A 19,110-nucleotide genomic window follows, 5' to 3' on the forward strand; every position below is an offset into this window, starting at 1 on the left:
GAGGAAAAGCAGATAAATAGATGGCTGAAGGTGTAGGCCATGTGTGTGAGGTTGTTGTTTATGTACTATAATTTAAAAGAAAAAACAAATAAAAGTGAAAAATATTCTTGAAAAGTAATTGGTTGTGCCTATACAGATCTGTGTTTGGTCCTGTGATGTCTAATTTATGATGGATTCCAGTGGTGGTTTCTCATAAATGCAGTTTATCCAAACTGTTATCAATGGAAATATTTAAAAATTGTAATAGATAGCCCGGCCACAGACAGACACAACACCAATGTCCAAAACACACAGGTTTATTTACAATAATATTTACAATTTGGTTCCACTCACGCACACACTATTCCTCAGTCCTTTCTCTTTTCGGCCGCCTCCACTCCTCTCTCGCAAGCTCTGTCTTCCTCCTCCCGACTCCGGCTCCTCCAAGGGAGGCAGCCCCTTTTATCATGCCCCGGATGTGCTCCAGGTGCTTGGTGATGGTCTTTCGGCAGCACTTCCTGGTGTGGCGGAAGTGCTGCCCTCCAGGGCTCAGGAACCATCCAGGCAGCCCCTTGGTTGGGCCACGGACCCCAACAGGGTTGAGCTTCCCAGCTCCGTATCAGTGGCCCTTGATGGAAATCAGGAGGGCTACCCTTTTGCGTCCAGGGAAGATATTGCCCCTTTCTCGGTCCTTCCCTGATCCAGGCGTCCCAGTGGGGCAAGATCCCTGGTCGTCTGCCACACTGCCCCACACCCAGCTGAAGCCCGTAGGGAGAAGCGGCCCATCCCGCGAGGGCTGGTTCCTTTCTTGTGAGGGGGTCAGTGCATTGGAGTTCACAGGTTCCTTCTGAAAAAGAATAGAAAGGTCCGGAGAAGCGTCCCGGTGAGGCAAGGTCCCTGGTCGTTTGCCACCAAATCTGAATGAAGAGGTAATTACTTTCTCTTACACAATTAATACAATTACACAATTTTTTAAGTAACATAATACATGCCAGCAAACACAGTGTGTTGTAAAACCTATGAATATGATTTAGTTAAAAAATACAAAATATTATTAATGAAAACATTAAAATAGAGTTTCATAGGTGTGTTTATAGGTGTGTATGTATACCTTTAAAATGTATGGAACAAAATATGTTTTTGTACAGTATATTACTTATGGGGCGCTATACATTTTTTGTACTCTGGGCATGTTGTATGTAAACATTTTGCACTTCTACACTATATTGATTTGCACATTAATTTTTCTTTTCATTATGTCTTGTAGATGTCATAATGGAAAGACTAGGAAGAAAAATAAGATCTCACCCAGCCAGGAGGCCATAACAGAAGGACAGCATGCATGGAGGCACAAAATGGCTGGAATGAAGTCTAATTTTAATCTCAGTTGGGGACAAAGACTAATGGATGGACTAGAGAAACGTGTCAAACAAACACAGTTCATCCCCTAGTATGGTAGGTAGAAGTGCTTCTCTGGCATGGTTGCAAGTTGGATACCCGTAGGGTTGCTTAGGACCTGTAGTTCTAAAGAGCAGCCCTGTTGGGGTCCTTGGGTAGCACCAGAGGGAGCTGTTGGCAGAAGACTTCACGCTTTTGAGGAGCTCCTACATGACCAGGAAGTGCTTCCACCAAGCAATGCAATGGCACTGGAAGTACATCAATAGGAAAGAAAACGCCTCACCTTGAGGGAGTCAGCATTGGGAGGCAGAGGGCAAACCTCTTTGGAGGCATGGATGGAGAAAAGAGGAACTATGCTTATCTGTGTTTGCAGTACTGTGATTAATAAAAGGGACAGTATTTCAACCTGTGACTGAGTTGAGTGTGATTGTGTTTGGGGCTTGATGGTGCCACCTACTGGACCTACTGGTTACAGCCTGTCCATGCGTTATTTCTGTCTTGTTGCTGGTGCATGTTCATTTAACTATGGGGGTAAATATACAGTGGTACTATCTATCTATCTATCTATCTATCTATCTATCTATCTATCTATCTATCTATCTATCTATCTATCTATCTATCTATCTATCAGTGTTGTATGTTTTGAGAAAATATAGGTGCAATGTTTTACTCCGCCAATTATACAAAATACAGACAACCCTCTGCTTTAAGAAAATTTGAGTTGTAACCACTAAAAAGTGTTTCAGACCCCCAAACTGTAGACACAATTGTAACAACTGTCCCAGGTTCAAAACACTGCTTATTTTAAATGAAACAGGTTTTAGTCTCCCCTCACAATACAATTCTTTTTCTTTTCTTTTGTCTTTCATTCCTTCCTAGGTGAGTGTTGTCCTTCTCTCCTGACTCTGACTCAACTGAAGGAGGTGGAGTAGTTCCTTTTCAACCCGGTCACAGGAGTACTTCCAAAGCAACAACATTGTCACCAAGACACACTTGTAGGTCAAGTGGAAAGTTTATAGACTAGGGGGATATCCTTCTTCCTGCTCCCCTTGGCAGCATCCAAGTACCCCAAAAGAGCCTCCCATTCAGGCAACACCTCCCATGCTGTCCTACCAGTGCTCAAATAGGAGCTCCACACCATGCCCAGGAGGCAGTCTCCCTCTGCACTACAACAGCCTCCCAATCAGGAAAGAGAACACCACCCATCCCAACCAGTACACCCAATCAATTCACTTGGTACATCTCTTCTCAAGACCTCCTAGACAGAAACCTTCGTCCCAGATGAAATGCCAATCCCTCCTTACCTTCCATCACAGAACATATAAAGAATCTGGGATGATTTTCTAAAGCACTGGCACTCACAACCTTGCAGTCATTCCAAGTATGCCTCTAGATTAAGCAGTTCATTAAACATTATTTAATGAAGGGTTAAATTTAATTAGGTGTTCTTGTTGTAAAAATTCACTTACTCAAAGTAGATAACAGGAATAGATTAACTTCTTATTAGAACAGAGGAAGCCTTCCCAACCCTCCTTTTAGCACATACTGCAATGAGGATGAAATCTCTTTTTTTTTCAGTTTATTAAATAAAACTCATTATATTTAATGTGAGTGCTTTATTGTAGGAAAATGAAGATTTAAAGTGAAAAAAACTGTGATCAAGACTATAACTATATTATTGAGCTCACAAGGAAATAAATTAGCATTACCTGTCATTGTGTGCATTTAAACAGGAATTCAGTGACAGGTATTGGAGTTTCCTCATGCCCTGCTTACATGTATTATATTGCTTGTAAGTTTTAACTGGTCCCTTTCTATGCTGGTTTCACTTTAAAAGCTCTCCAGATTTCACTTGACTGCCTCATTTCATTGCTGAGGCATTAGCTAGTTACCTCTTGCTTTTATTGTCAGGCTCACTTTCTGTGCTTTACTTTTATTTCTGTTGATTATGAGAGTTATTTTTTTTTTTTTTTGTTCTTTATTTCGCCTTATACAATTTCTTGTATTAGGAATTTGTTCGTTTTCGCATACCCCTTGGGGTCAGAGCGCAGGGTCAGCCATTGTACAGCGCCCCTGGAGCAATTACAGGTTAAGGGTCTTGCTCAAGGGCCCAGCAGAGTAGGATCTCTTTTGGCAGTGATAGGGATTGAACCAGCAACCTTCGGGATACCAGCGCAGATCCTTAGCCTCAGAGCCACCACTCCGCCCTTATGGTGGTCTTGTTGATCAATTTTAAGGTATTTTTGAATTTCAGTTTTTACTGTTGGTTATACAGATTTTTTTTGATAACTTGGAACTACTGTACCTTAGTATTTTAATTCAAACATGGTTTCACAAGATGAAAAAATATTCATTGACACAGACTGAAGGTCCTTTAAGGTGCCTTTTTGCAAATTCCAAGTAGGCTTTCATGTGTTTTTTGGTCACTCTGCCATAAAGCCCACATTAATGAAGTGCTGCAGTGATGGTCGATCTTCTGGAAGTTTGTCCCATCTCTACCCAGGTTTTCTGGAGCTCAGTCCCCAATTGTTAAGTTTGGTTGAGTAGGTTGTTTCAAATTTATTTAAGAATTATAGAGGCCATTGCACTCTTGGGAACTTTCAATGCTACAGAATGTTTTGCTTTTTTTGTCAATTCCTTTAACCACATGGCTTAGGTTTGCTCTGATACACATTTTCAACTCTGGGACCTTCCGTAGACAGTTATGTACCTTTCCTAATCATGTCCAATCAATTGAATGAACAACAGCTGAAGTCCAAACAAATATCTCAGTGATAATCATTAGAACAGGTTGCATGTGAGCCAGATTCCATGTGTCATAACAAAGGGTTTGAATAATTTTGTCATTGTCATATTTCACTTTTTTATTTTTTAAATATTTTGCAAAAGTGCTTGGTCATTCTGGGAAAATGTAGTGTTTTATGATGAGGGAAAAAATTAATGTAAAACATTTTAGGATAAAGCTGCAACATAACAAAATCTGCAAAAAAGTGAAGGGGTCTAAATAATTTCTGAAGATCTTGTAGGTTACCCCCTTATTGCTGCAATCAGAGTCTTGTTTCAGAGTTACACATGTATTAATGATGATCTAATCCCCTTTTAACACATTATTGCAGAAGTTTCTTTGTATTTTTTGAACAGTTTGTGTATGTTGCTTGAATATTTATTATTAAGCACATCTACTGTCATTTATATGATATCCACACTGTTTGAGTGTAGAAACGTTTTAAGAATAAGTGGTGATTATTGTGGCTGTTCAGATTTAATATTGTTACTGCTTATGCCTATATAAGTAATTGCATTTAACTGGAATAACACTTTCACTTATTCCTCTGTAAAAAATTAAGATAATCAAGTCTTTGTTTAAAAAAAAACTGTGCCTTTTAAAATAAATGTTTTTTGATTATTGAAACATGAAAAGTAACTATAGTTTACAGCAAGCATTAGGTTTACTAGAGTAGGATATTAAACAGAAAACTGCAGATACTGTAGTCACAGTTAATACCATGAAAGAATTTAAGGGCCAGATTGGTAAACTTGAACAGGAGCAATCTACACTTAAACAGAAAGTAAGAAACCAAAATAATTATTCTAATGGGTATGTTAATAATTGGTTGTGTCTATGATGGGACACGAATTATAATACACACCTCAGTTTTTATATTCATCAGAATGAACTGCTTCTTCTTCCTCTATGACAAATCCTACTTTTTTTTAAAGAAAAACTATGCAAAATAAAGCCACAGGAATTGTTTTGCATCCAAAATCAAATCTCTCCTATCCTTCCAAGAAAGTCCAGAAGTTTCAGTAATTAACATTTCTGCTAGGGTACTTTCTAATTGTGAGATGCATTTTGTTCCTACTCCAGAATATCAAGCATTCAGGACTCACATTGAATTATTTAAGTTCTCCAGAAAAGTGAAATTGATGGCTTATATTGAGAATTCTTGCTTAATGGGTATATCTTTGTCTTTACCCATTAAATATAAATTTACACCTCTGATCCTCAAATTGCTATTTTTTGAAAGCTAGTACTAAGGCATCTAAGAGTTTTTACAATAAAATTAATTTTACAGTTTTCCAAAATTTTAATGTATGGTTTTAAAAAGTTTAGCTGAAGATAAATCCATTCCTATTAGAAAGTGCAGAAGTCAAGCAGGGAAATACAGCCAAACAAGCTAAATGATGATTCATGTCTTCTTATCAAACCATTTCAACTATTGACCTAAAATGTATTACACATGTACTACATGATGTCTACTATCCGCTTTCAGGGTGATGATTGACCTCCAAGGTTATTCCTCTTTTAATTTTTATTTTATTTTATTGTAGAATCAACTCTCGGTAGTGGCCAGCAGGCATACCAGTGCTGTTCTCATCCCTACCACCTTTGCTGTCACTTCCCCTACCTCTTCATATCTTAAATCATTCTTGAGGCACATTGAAGACTTAAGTGCCAGCTTAAGTGAAAAATTAAGAAAAACGTAAGTAAGTAATTGTAACACAAACACAGACTTAGTCAGTTTTAATGCAGAAAAATGGCGACAAAAAAAGAGAAGAAGCGGGCCGCTAGGGTGGAGAAAAGAAGAGCTGTTCAGGAAGCAGAAAGCGCATCAACCTCTGAGCAAACGAATGCTAAACATACAGAGAAAGAGGATGAAAACTATGAATGTTCAAGTCAAGTGTATTCACTGCACGTTATTGTGCAGTGTGCCATTATTGGTGTATAATAATTCATGTCACCAAGCCATTGTTATATTATGCATTGACATGACCAACATATTAAACCTCAAAAGTGATGAATATAATATACAGAATGTATTTTAGTTTCCTTTTAAGAGGGCCAATTCTGCATATTTGCACTAAGGAACTTTTTGTTTTTACTTCAGTTTATATACATTACCTGTTGTCACTTCACAGAGAACTGGTTGACAGGTCAGGAATATCTCAGTCAATCTTCTCTCCATCATGCCTGCTGTGCTGGAAGCCATTACCCAACTGATGAGACTCTACATTCAGTTTTTATGTGGTGCAGGTGATCATACATAAGGCATAACATGTTTTTGCCACATAAAAAAAGGCAAATGGCAGTAGTGTATGGTTTTCCTAATGTAATCAGAGCAAGTTGCTGTACTCATATTGCAATATGAGGGCCTAGTGAGAATGAAGCTGCCTTTGTTAACCATTAGCAATGATATTCCATTAACACCTAGGAGAGGTGTTATCATTTTGTTTCCGAATCCCCCATGCAGCATCTTTCCAACATCACAGAGCTTCACAGAGGACCCCCACGATAGTCGATCAAGTGATGGTGCATCATGGTACTTACTGCTTCTTATGGGACTCCAACTCCAGTTATTGATCGTGTGTTCAAGCTACATGGCCGTTCATCCTCTGGGACCAGAATGAATAACTCAGTTTGAAATCTGTACATACAGTGTTCACATCAACTCAGCAGTAAAAAAAAATTTGCAGGGAGCTGAGGTGGTGCCATGGTAGCACACAGAAAGTTTTGGTAATTTTGAGTTAGGAATACTCAACTTATACTTTATATGTATATACATTTTTTAAAACAATAAATTGCAGGCCCTGCACCTCATCCCTTCTTAGACAGCTTATTATTAGATTTAATAAAAACCTTTAAAAAATAAATCTTTTAATGTGATATGACATGAGGGGGTGGGCTCTAGGAGATGGAGTTGAGGGGGTCAGAAATTCTTCTTGCCTATGTTTCAATATGAGGTACATATAGTGACCTTATAATGTGAGAGAACAATTGTTTTTTTTTTGTAATTGTATTATTATTCTGATCTATACAGGGTCCTGGATCAAATAGGACTGCTAAAAGGTTTAACCAATCCTTTTTTGGAGATTTTCTTTAAAATATTTTTCCATTGCTTTTGACTCATGTCTCCATGAAGTATATATTTTAGCTTTAGTAAAAGGAGTTTCTTGCAGTAAATCTATCACACAGTTGTTCTCTCTGTGTGGAGAAATCATTATACTGAGAGGGTAAATTTTAATCTGAGAAACATTGAATTACCAGAGGAGCCATTTTTTTTATAAATTCATTGAAACAAAAAGTTACTCATAACTCTTAATTCTTCTGTCATTCAAGTAATCCTAGAGTTATGTTTGTTTAGCAATGTACACACAAAGATAAATAGTGGAGCGGAACTATGAATCACAAAAATGACAATTTCTCTCATCAACGGTTGCTCAGTTGGAGGCTTAGCATGGGTCTCATAAATAGTCTATAGTCTATGACCCTATTATCTATTAATAACATAAAATTTGAATCTTTAAGAGTCAAACATTTTTTCACCATAATTGAAAGAGCAACTCAGAATTAATGAAATTCTTTACAACTGCTGAATCAGTAAGAACACAATAATCAAGACAATTTATTATAATGGGAACCCTTAAAAAAGTATTTTAGAGGGTATGATTGCAATTGCCCACCCTACTAACTATGGGTGGCAAAATCAACATTTTCCTTTAATGTAGGACAAACTATCATCATATGTCTGAAATTTCACAATAAAATCAAACTTTGCGTAAAATCTGTCTTTCCCTTATTTTAAACTTAAACATATTTCCCAATTGCATGAGCACTGACACGTCCTTTGGCTCGTTGATGGGTTTCTCTAAAACAGACTTACTAATTCTGTGCTCCAGTATGCATTTATTTAATAGGGTGTCAATCTTTAAGGTAAAACTAATTGTTTATCCAGGATGTTTCTGATGTCATAAAGACCTTTTCTAAACAGTACACCTGAAGCGTACTCTTTCCAATCTATGGTTTTATATGTAACAATGTAATCATTAACTCTTTTTTATTGTCTTGTTTAAAACCCAGAAGACAGTTTATGGCAACATCTTTAACCTCAGGCTAATCAAAAATAGCTTTAATTTCTTTTTGAAAGGCCTGGAGGAAAAAACAACTAGCGTTTTTGGCATCACATAAGGCAGAGGCCCATTCCAGTGGCTTTTTGTAGCTCTTGCTACAAAATTATTTTCAAGTATAGTTTCATCTCACATGATTATCAAGTTTATGCTCTTGAAAAACAGCTCCAGAGACTAACCAATCTCCACAAGACTGGAGACTCAGATAAACCAAAGGTTTTCTGATATTCCTGTGTAGTGAAGCGAGTAAGGGATCTGTGGAGGTGCAGTGTTTTTAAAGTTAAATCAGTGAGGCTTAGGCTTATGGTTGCAGGTGTGTGCTGCTGAAAAGCCGTATGCCCCAGAGTGTTTAAGCGAGTCTTTAAGCGAAGACCTTGCAATCACAAAGTATAAAGGTGCCTGGGGAAAGAATTGAAAGAAAAGAAATCAAGGAACTGATCTGAATGAATAGAGAGAGGACAGAATCAGGTTGGAGCCAGTGGTAACAGGAGGAAACCCTGCGGAAGAGTGTGGTGAGAGGTGCTGCTGTATAATGGAGAGCAGCAGTGATTGTGGGCTTTTAGGGATCCCACAAACACAGATGGAGACAAAGGGAAGATGAAGTTGGGCTCAGCACATCCCAGTGGACGTCAAGGGAAGGTGACCAGGATGGGAGTTGAGAGTGAACTGCTTTCACCAGGGTCATGGCCTCACTGAGCATACCTGACATATGGGTGAGCAAGGCAAAACAGAGAGAGAGATGGATGCACTGGGGAGCAAAGTAAAAGGCAATTCTGAATTTGGTTTTATCCTAGATTTTAATGGAGTACTTATTGAGTCACATGCTAGCTAGAGACTACAATTGATCAAACCTGGACTCAAGCAGTCAAAAGAGGAGGAAGACACCACAGCATCTCATCACAAAGTAAGGTTTAACTAACCAACAGGTTTACCTTACTTTAAATGCATGAAAGAACTCTGCAGTCGAAACAAGTGAATGAGGCACAGAAAAAAGAATACTAAATGCTGGGGATTCCATCCCCTGAAATACCAGCAGCTCAATATGCAGTAGAAATTGGGAATCAACAACTGTGTGCTGCTTACCTCTGAAATTCACATTGTAGGTGCATTCCCACTGTGAGAGACAGAATGTAAAAAAAAATTCAGGAAATCACATTGTATGATTTGTACAGAATTTATTTATATTGCACTGCTGCACATAAGTATTTGAACACCTGAGAAAATCAGTGTTAATATTTGGTACAGAAGCCTTTGTTTGCAATTACAGAGGTCAGACGTTTCCCGTAGTTCTTGACCAGGTTTGCACACACTGCAACAGGGATTTTGGCCCACTCCTCCACACAGATCTCCTCTAGATCTGTCAGATTCCGAGGCTGGCGTTGAGCAACTCGGAGTTTCAGCTCCCTCCAAAGATTTTCGATTGGATTTAGGTTTGGAGACTGGCTAGGCCACTCCAGAACCTTGATATGCTTCTTACGGAGCCACTCCTTGGTTATCCTTACTGTGTGCTTCGGGTCATTGTCATGTTGGAAGACCCAGCCACGACCCATCTTCAGTGCTCTGACTGAGGGAAGGAGGTTGTTGCTCAAAATCTCACAATACATGGCCCCATTCATCCATACTTCACAGTAGGGATGGTGTTCTTGGGATGCAACTCCTCCTTTTTCCTCCAAACACGGCGAGTGAAGTTTAGACCAAAAAGTTCTATTTTGGTCTCATCTGACTACATGACTTTCTCCCATGCCTCCTCTGGATCATCCAGATGGTCATTGGCAAACTTCAGACGGGCCTGGACATGTGATGACTTGAGCAGGGGAACCTTCCGTGCAATGCGTGATTTGAAACCATGATGGCATAGTGTTCTACCAACAGTGACCTTTGAAACTGTGGTCCCAGCTCTCTTCATGTCATTGACCAGCTCCTCCCGTGTAGTTCTGGGCTGATTCCTCACCTTTCTTATCATCTGTGATACCCCATGAGGTGAGATCTTGCAAGGAGCCCCAGTCCAAGGGAGACTGACAGTCGTATTTAGCCTCTTACATTTTCTGACAATTGCTCCAACAGTTGATCTATTTTCACCAAGCTGCTTGGCAATTGCCCCGTAGCCCTTTCAAGCCTTGTGGAGGTCCACAATTTTGTCTCTGGTGTCTTTTGACAGCTCTGTGGTCTTGCCCATGGTAGTAGTTGGAGTCTGACTGACTGTGGGGTGGACAGGTGTCTTTAAAGAGCTCAGACAGGTGCTACTAATTAAGATTACTAAGTGGAGTAGAGGTGGAATTCTTAAAGGCAGAGTAACAGGTCTTTGAGAGCCAGAATTCTTGCTGATTGCCAGGAGTTCAAATACTTATGTGCAGCAGTGCAATACAGTAATCCCTCCTCCATCGCGGGGGTTGCGTTCCAGAGCCACCCGCGAAATAAGAAAATCCGCGAAGTAGAAACTATATGTTTATATGGTTATTTTTATATTGTCATGCTTGGGTCACAGATTTGCGCAGAAACACAGGAGGTTGTAGAGAGACAGGAACGTTATTCAAACACTGCAAACAAACATTTGTCTCTTTTTCAAAAGTTTAAACTGTGCTCCATGACAAGACAGAGATGACAGTTCAGTCTCACAATTAAAAGAATGCAAACATATCTTCCTCTTCAAAGGAGTAAACAATTCAATAGGGCTGTTTGGCTTGTAAGTATGCGAAGCACCGCGGCACAAAGCTGTTGAAGGCGGCAGCTCACACCCCCTCCGTCAGGAGCAGAGAGAGAGAGAGAGAGTGAGTTAGAGAGAGATAGAGAGAGACAGATAAAAAAATCAATACGTGCCCTTTGAGCTTTTAAGTATGCGAAGCACCTTGCAGCATACTTAAAAGCTGCACACAGAAGGTAGCAACGTGAAGATAATCTTTCAGCATTTTTAGACGAGCGTCCGTATCGTCTAGGTGTGTGAACAGCCCCCCTGCTCACACCCCCTACGTCAGGATCACAGATAGTCAGCGCAAGAGAGAGAGAAAGAAAAGTAAGTTGGGTAGCTTCTCAGCCATGTGCCAATAGCGTCCCTTGTATGAAATCAACTGGGCAAACCAACTGAGGAAGCATGTACCAGAAATTAAAAGACCCATTGTCCGCAGAAACCCACGAAGCAGCGAAAAATCCGCGATATATATTTGAATATGCTTACATATAAAATCCGCGATGGAGTGAAGCCGCGAAAGGCGAAGCGCGATATAGCGAGGGATTACTGTACAAATACATTCTGTACAAATCATACAATGTGATTTCCTGAATTTTTTTTTTTTTTTTACATTTTGTCTCTCACAGTGGGAATGCACCTACCATGTGAATTTCAGACCCCTCCATGATTTCTAAGTCGGAGAACTTGCAAAATCGCAGGGTGTTCAAATACTTATGTTCCTCACTGTAAGCCTAACAGTGAAACTGTTACTAGTGAGGGCAGGTCAAGATACTCTGATTATAGTTCATATTGGATCAAATGACACTGGTAAGACAAAAGCATATCTCTCTATTATATAAAAAAATCTTGGGACGAGACGAGACATTTTCAGAGAGATTTCACGTCCCACGAGATGAGACTTTGTGCCAAGAGATGAATTGAAAACCTAACAGGTCCAAGCGGGGCAGAAATAAAAGACAATTGGTAGAAGAAGAAAAGACAAAGAGTAAAAGACAAAGTAGAATGCCGTAAAGAGGTTCAGAAATGCTGGTACGATACACATGCAGAGCAAGTTAGAGATTATGAAAGTACTAAAATTCGAAAGTCTCAAAAAATTGATAGTAAAGATCACATTAGTACTAACAAATGGAAATTTTTACTCTGTGAAATAACGGAACAGCGAAAAGAGATTGAATATATGGACTTATGTGATATGACAGAGCTACTACAAGTTTAATTTCAAAGCAACCACAATTCTGTCAGATTTATATTTATGATCATGAAGAACCAATGCAACATAGAGTCGAAAGAGTTAAACGCTCGGACATATTAGAAATTCTGCAGCCAATAATGGATACAAATCCATACATCCAAAAGTATCGCACTTTAGACTAAATTTATCTGAAAAACACAGACAAAGAAGTTTTCTTGGATGTTCTATATGAATCCGAAAGATCACACTCACATATACAGTACAGTGGTACCTCGGTATATGTCCGCTTTGGAATAAGTCCAACTTGGTATACATACTGTTTGGACATAAAAAATTTTGCTTGGTATATGACCTTTGTTTGGAATACAACTCACGTGCTAGAACACCGCGTGCTACCCTTGTTTACGGGTCCGCGGCTTCAAAAAAAAGGGCCAGGTTTTGCACGACCACGGGGAGTTAATGAGGTAGTTGGAGCGAGTTGCACCTGCATATGTGGGTGCAATCGTTCTCAACTGCTTCATTGGCTTCCTGTGGCATGTGATTAAGGCTCTGTGCCCATATATACAGGTCAGCACCAGGAAGTGGGGGATAGATGGATCGAGGAAAAGAGGGAAATAAAGGAGGTTAAAGAATGGGAAAGAGCAGTCTTAGCAGGCACTCGACTCTTCTCAACAAGGTAAAGTGAGGTTAAATTTTCATTTATTTAATCTAATTGCTTTTGTATTTATGTATTTTAGTATTAAGCAGTGTTTAAATTATTTTATACAACCCCATCAATGTATAATATGTCAATAACAATAGGATTTTTTTTCATGGGAATGGATTAATCATTTTCTCTTTATTTCTTATGGGAACAATTCGTTTGGTATAAGTCTTGTTTGGTGTAAGTCCAAGGATCTGGAAGGATTAAGGACATATACCGATGTACCACTGTATAATAAACCAACATGTGACAAATTGTCAGCAATAATAGTTTCGAAAGATGGAGATATCAAAGATAGAGTTGATATTTGTGTTTATCCAAAAGCACAGCACAATTTGTCGCATGCGGCAGATCCGGGAAATGACTAGCACATAGGGCCCACATGGGGGTTGGCGAGCGAAGTAAGCACGGGGCAGAGCCCCCTAGTTCCTTGAAAAAAAAAAAATAGGGAGCTAGGAAACAGATTAAAGGCCAAACAAAACTCAGTTATTTTCTCTGAATTCCTTCCAGAACGTGGAAAAAAAATACACAAAAGGAACATCCAGTCGTAATGTAAGGATGTATGGATAGTACAAACAAGAAGATTATACTGTTCTCAGGCAATGGAATATCTTTCACTGTAAACAGTTCCTTTATGAATGAGATGGACTACATCTACAACAGAAAGAGAAAAATATTCTAGAAACTAGAATCTTCAGAGAAGTGTACAAACATACTGTATAAACTAGATTGTGTGAAGGCAAAAACAGCCATTCCAACCTAAGGAAAACTCGGTTAAAATTGTGAGTATCTTTCCTCATTTAAAATGTTTACTCCTTAATGCTAGAAGTATTGAAAAGAAAATGCACAAACTACAGGCAACAGTATTGACTTCAGACAATGATACTGTAGGAATTACGGAGTCATGGATAAACCAGTGTGATGGAGAGGAATATAATATTAGTACCTATACATGCTTTTGGAGAGATAGACAAGGAAGGAAAGGTGGAGATGTGGCGGTTTATGTGGAAAATAATATTCAGACTCATTAATTCAAGATGGAAAAAGGGAACACATCAGAATCACTGTGTTGTTATATTAGTATGGAACAAAGCCAGAAGTCTGGGATTTGGAGTTTAGTGCATGCTGTCCTATTCTGATACTTCGGGCAATAGTATATTATTTAATCAAATCAGACATAAGTGCAATAAAGATGACTCAGTGGTCATTGGTGATTTAAACTTTCCAAACTTTGAAAAGTACTTACATGAAAATAATATAGTAAACAACAGCCAGCAAGGGTTTATGAAAGGAAGTTCCTTCTAAACCAATCTTTTACATTTTTTTTAAACAGGCACCTGTAATAGCTGACAAAAACAAAGCATTGGAAATAATTTACTTAAACTTTCAAAATGTCTTTGTCTCAATCCCATTCCAATGAGTGGTAGGCACCAGGGATAACCTCCAAAACTGAATCTCAAGTTTATTAACCAACAGGTGACAAAGGGTGAACTTAAGAGGAGAATGCTCAACTTGGAGGGATGCCATCAGTGGAGTTCCTCAGGGGTCTGTCCCTAGATTGTTACTTTTTAGGATTTATATAAATGATATTAATATCTGGTGTAGATGGTAAACTTGTAAAATCTGCAAATAGCACTAAAATTGGAGGAATGGCAGACACTCAGTGTTATACCCAGCACGCACAACACTTCAGAGAGCAACTGAAAGACAAGCACATAGTCAAAAAATGGGAGTGATGGTCAGAAGCAGGCGAACTACTATCAGTAATCTAAACCTAGGATCATGAGACAAACTCAACGTTAGAAGGAGAGCAGATAGTTCAAAGACCAGAGAAACAATAAAAAAGTTTGTTTTTTAAAAAAAAAAAAGGTTTGAAGGGTTTTAGAAGCTGTGTAGTCAGATAGAGAAGCATACTCCAGATGATTTTTTATCTCATTATATCATGATTGACAGACCACAACCTCAAAGTAAATGCCCACTTTGGGACAGTCACAGCAACTGGAATCAACATTAGCATATTCAGAACGGTGGCATTATAACATCCGAAATCACAAATTAAAAATTAAAATATAACTATATTTCAAAAGCAAATTAACCCACTGGATAACTTAGGGTATAAAATTTACCAACAGAAGCAAGACATTCAAAATAGGAGTCCCTGACACTTGGAGGCAGCAAAAAGATCTGAAGAAGGCTTGGACAAGCTTCAGGACTGGGCAAACACTTAGAAAATGCAGCTTACTGTAACAAAGTGTAAACACTTAGGAGAAAGAAAAGCTAATTATAAATACAAGATGGACAACACTGTTCCACAGGAAGCGACGTCTGAAATGGATTTAGGGTTATGTTGACACAATGTTTTCATCATCTAAGCAATGTGCAGAATCAATTCAAAGGGCAAAAAAGGTTATATTGTAAAAAATGTTAAATCTAAATCCAGAGATGTTAGGCTCAGACTATATAACACACTAGTGAGACCACATCTGAGTATTGTGTATAGTTCTGGTCACCATGATACAAAAAGACATCAACACTTGAAGCTGTGAAGAGGAGAGCAACCAAGCACATCCAAGAACTTAAGGACATGTCATACACCGACAAACTTAGAGAATTAAACCTGTTTAGCCTTGAGTAGATGAGACTGCATGAGGACCTAATCCAGGTCTTCTAGATCCTCAAAGGCACTGATAAAGGTAGATACAGCAACATTCTTTTACTTTAAGGGAAAATTAAATACTCAAGAACACCAGAGGAAATTAACGGTAGGTGCATTTTAAGGCAGGATGCAATTTATGAGTAGAGTTGTGGGAATCTGTGGTTGAAACTTTGACAGTCTTTAAGAGTGTCTGGATGAGACATTGGGACCATTTAGGTAATAGCTAAAGAAACAAGCTTGATGAAATGAATGCACTCTGTCTGTCGTTTGTCAAATTCTTATGTTCCTTTCACCTCTCTCTTATGGTTGTAATGTATGAGTTTTGAGCCCTAGGAATGATAATAATGGTATTTGTTTTAAAAGGTAGGAAGCAGATGAATGAAGGGTAGGGTATTTAGGATACACCTAGTGAGTGAAGCGGAGATCTGAGGTGTTGCTTTTTGGTTTGCTGTCCACCCAATTATTATTAAAGAACTTTTAATTTCTTGGTTTGACAAGAAGAAGAAGGGACGGGTGTAATTTATCTGGAGGCTGTTTTCTCACAAGCAAGAATGGCAAAATGGGTGCAGGCCTCCAAATAACTTACAGCAGGTTAGTGTTCCACCAGGTCCATGTCCAAAAAGCAGGCCTCATCCAAGTCAGCCTAGCCCTAATCTTAAATAGCAGGCTCTAGCTTGCACAGACACAGAAAATGGGGCTGAGGGTCTTAAAGTTTAAATATCAAAAAATATCAGAGGAGAGAAGAAAAACAAAAGTTAAAAATCCTCTAGACCAAAAAATTATTAAAGGAAAAGAAGTAACAAAAAGGTAAGACAGAAATAATAGGCAAAAACAGTTTTGCATTATAAAGGCCACCCAAAACAACCACAGCTAGTCCATAATCCAATTCTTAAATTGTAAATCGCAAAACCAGAAAACCCCAACAATACTCAAAAGAATAATCTAAAATCAACAATGCAGAATGCTACTCTGAAGGAAGAAGATATAGGCAGAGTGAGGTTCTCCAGTAGTGACATAATGGTGGTCCTGCCTCATCAGGTTCTTCCCATGCAACACATGGCATATAACAATATATTTTTGATAACACAAAACACAAAATACTTAAACAACAAAATCTGGATATACAATATTACCAAAAATGTAATTAACACAGAAAAGCAAATATTTTTTAGAAACAATGAAATAATTTTTAATTAACAGAAAAGAACTGTTTCGCATATCCTCTTTAGAATGAACATCACTTCTTCTCATTTAATGTCACATCAAAGGCTCTCCCTCTGTCATATTTGCTGCTTTGTGCAGTTTATCATTAATATTGTGTAGAATGCAAAACAATCCAAATTTAAGAAAGTGATTTTAAACAGTAAAGTGCTTTTTTAGTTTCTTCACTATTATATCTGGTAGTCTCATTTTTGTTTTACCATTTTTATTTTACACAGACGTTGTCGTTGCTGCTTCTGAAACTGATTTCTGGACATGTAATGAAGTTCACGTTTCTTATGAGAACCTAGAAAAACAGATACATAAATCATGTTACCTTACCTGCTAAGCAGAAGAGTGGAAGAAGTACTAAAGCGTACTTCATCTTCTCTCCCCTCGCTCCCAGATATTCTAAAATCAAACACAAGAGAACAATGATGTGCAAAAAAGATCATTCCTCAGTGAACACAACGGGTTATGACTTTATAATATTTGTCTTAGCCTTCCTCTTATGTTAGCTTTCTGTTACTATCTCTTATCTCAGTTTTGATCCGTGTCTTTAATCAGCCATATTACCCTCAAAACAATTATTTATCATCCAATTTTTTCCTTACCTCTTGGTTACTTTGTTACGCTTCCTTGTCCATTAAAAGAATGTTTTTAATATTTTTGCTGTGACCTCATGAGCTTTTACTTTAACAGCATACCTCTCGTTTTCAATTTTAAAAAATGATTAAATGAACCTCAAGAGAATTATTTAAATAAATAAAAGGTTGTTATGTTACCTGACTATTACTGAGGGGTATTAGAACACATCTCTTAAATAAATTTGTTATATATATTTTTTATTATAATATTAATTACTATAGTAACATCTATGGTGTTACGGGTCAAATTTGACCCATATATATTTATTTCAAAGAAAAAGACAAAAAAGTATTTTCAAAAATAACTTTAATATAAATGGAAAGCTAAACAAGTAAATCTCAAAATGTGGATTTGCAAGGTCAAACAAACAACAAACAATCAAGCAAATCAAACCAATAGAAATGAGGCACTAGTTCCAAAAAACGTCTTTGTGTGCAAGAACATGCATGTGCATTTAGATGCATGAGTGGCAAAAAGTGACACTTTGCAAATATATTTTTTGCAGTAGAAGCAGAGTACGTTTGTCTTTCTGTCTTTATTGCTAGGGCAGACCTGACACCTCTTTCTTTTAGAATCAGGTGGCCTCAGTGGGGTTGTGGCTGTGGCTGTGTAGGTTGATGTTGAGGCAGTGCTGGCCGAAGAGGATGCTGGCACTGATGCTCTTTGTGTTGCTGATGGTGTGGAAGGAGTGCTACGTGAGCTCTGCATCTGTCTGACCAAGGCTGCAGTGGCTGGGTCCCGGGGCACCTGTTCCCTTCGCTCAATGTGTGCCTTGACAAGGGAACTTCCTAACTCCTCAAGAAACATTCTCCGCTTGTTTTTTCTGGTTGAGTTCCACCCTAGGTGAATGTGGGTCCACAACACAAATGCATGGTATGCAGACACATCTAGAATGTTATAAAACACAACCATTGGCCATCTCCTGGTCATTCTCTGGCAAGTATAGGTGGCAGGCAGCTTGTCCAGGTTGTCCACTCCACCTTTGTTTTTATTATAGTCCAAGATAATTATGGGCTTTTTGTCACTTGCTGATGACACAGCTGCGTCTTTGTGAAAAGTGGACATAAGTATCACATTCCGGTGTTTTTTTGGACAATATGAAACAACCGTGGTGGTGTCTTTAAAAGCAAATTTTGAAGAAAGATGAGCCCTGTCCTTCACCTGCAAAATTTCGGCAGGCAGCTCAGGTTTATTTTTTTTTACTGTGCCCACCATGGTAAGTTTCCACCTGAGAAGTTCTTGTCCAAGGTCATAGCTGGTAAAGAAATTGTCACATGTGATATTGTGACCAGGCGGCACGGTGGTGCAGTGGGTAGCGCTGCTGCCTCGCAGTTGGGAGACCTGGGGACCTGGGTTCACTTCCCGGGTCCTCCCTGCGTGGAGTTTGCATGTTCTCCCCGTGTCTGCGTGGGTTTCCTCCGGGCGCTCTGGTTTCCTCCCACAGTCCAAAGACATGCAGGTTAGGTGGATTGGCGATTCTAAATTGGCCCTAGTGTGTGCTTGGTGTTTGTGTGTGTCCTGCGGTAGGTTGGCACCCTGCCTGGGATTGGTTCCTGCCTTGTGCCCTGTGTTGGCTGGGATTGGCTCCAGCAGACCCCCATTACCCTGTGTTCGGATTCAGCGGGTTGGAAAATGGATGGATGGATGGATATTGTGACCCTGCAGTCCAGTAATCATATCGAGGACTACACGTTTTCCTTCATTTTTCTCAGGAATGCCACTTGCATGTTTGCCTGTGTAAA

General features: G+C 38.9%; 1 protein-coding gene across 1 annotated transcript in view; it reads right to left on the reverse strand.

Annotated features, from left to right (window-relative positions):
* The window catches only part of cdhr2 (cadherin related family member 2), a 170,653-nt gene that overhangs the window by 136,232 nt on the left and 15,311 nt on the right, over positions 1 to 19,110 (reverse strand). The window contains exon 2 of the mRNA XM_051934136.1: positions 17,063 to 17,131. Within this exon, the coding sequence (XP_051790096.1) occupies positions 17,063 to 17,105 (43 nt within the window). The 5' untranslated portion in view covers positions 17,106 to 17,131. The remainder of the gene's footprint in view (positions 1 to 17,062; positions 17,132 to 19,110) is intronic.

This window comes from Erpetoichthys calabaricus, chromosome 11 (genome assembly GCF_900747795.2).
Source record: "Erpetoichthys calabaricus chromosome 11, fErpCal1.3, whole genome shotgun sequence".
Classification (NCBI taxonomy): domain Eukaryota; kingdom Metazoa; phylum Chordata; class Cladistia; order Polypteriformes; family Polypteridae; genus Erpetoichthys; species Erpetoichthys calabaricus.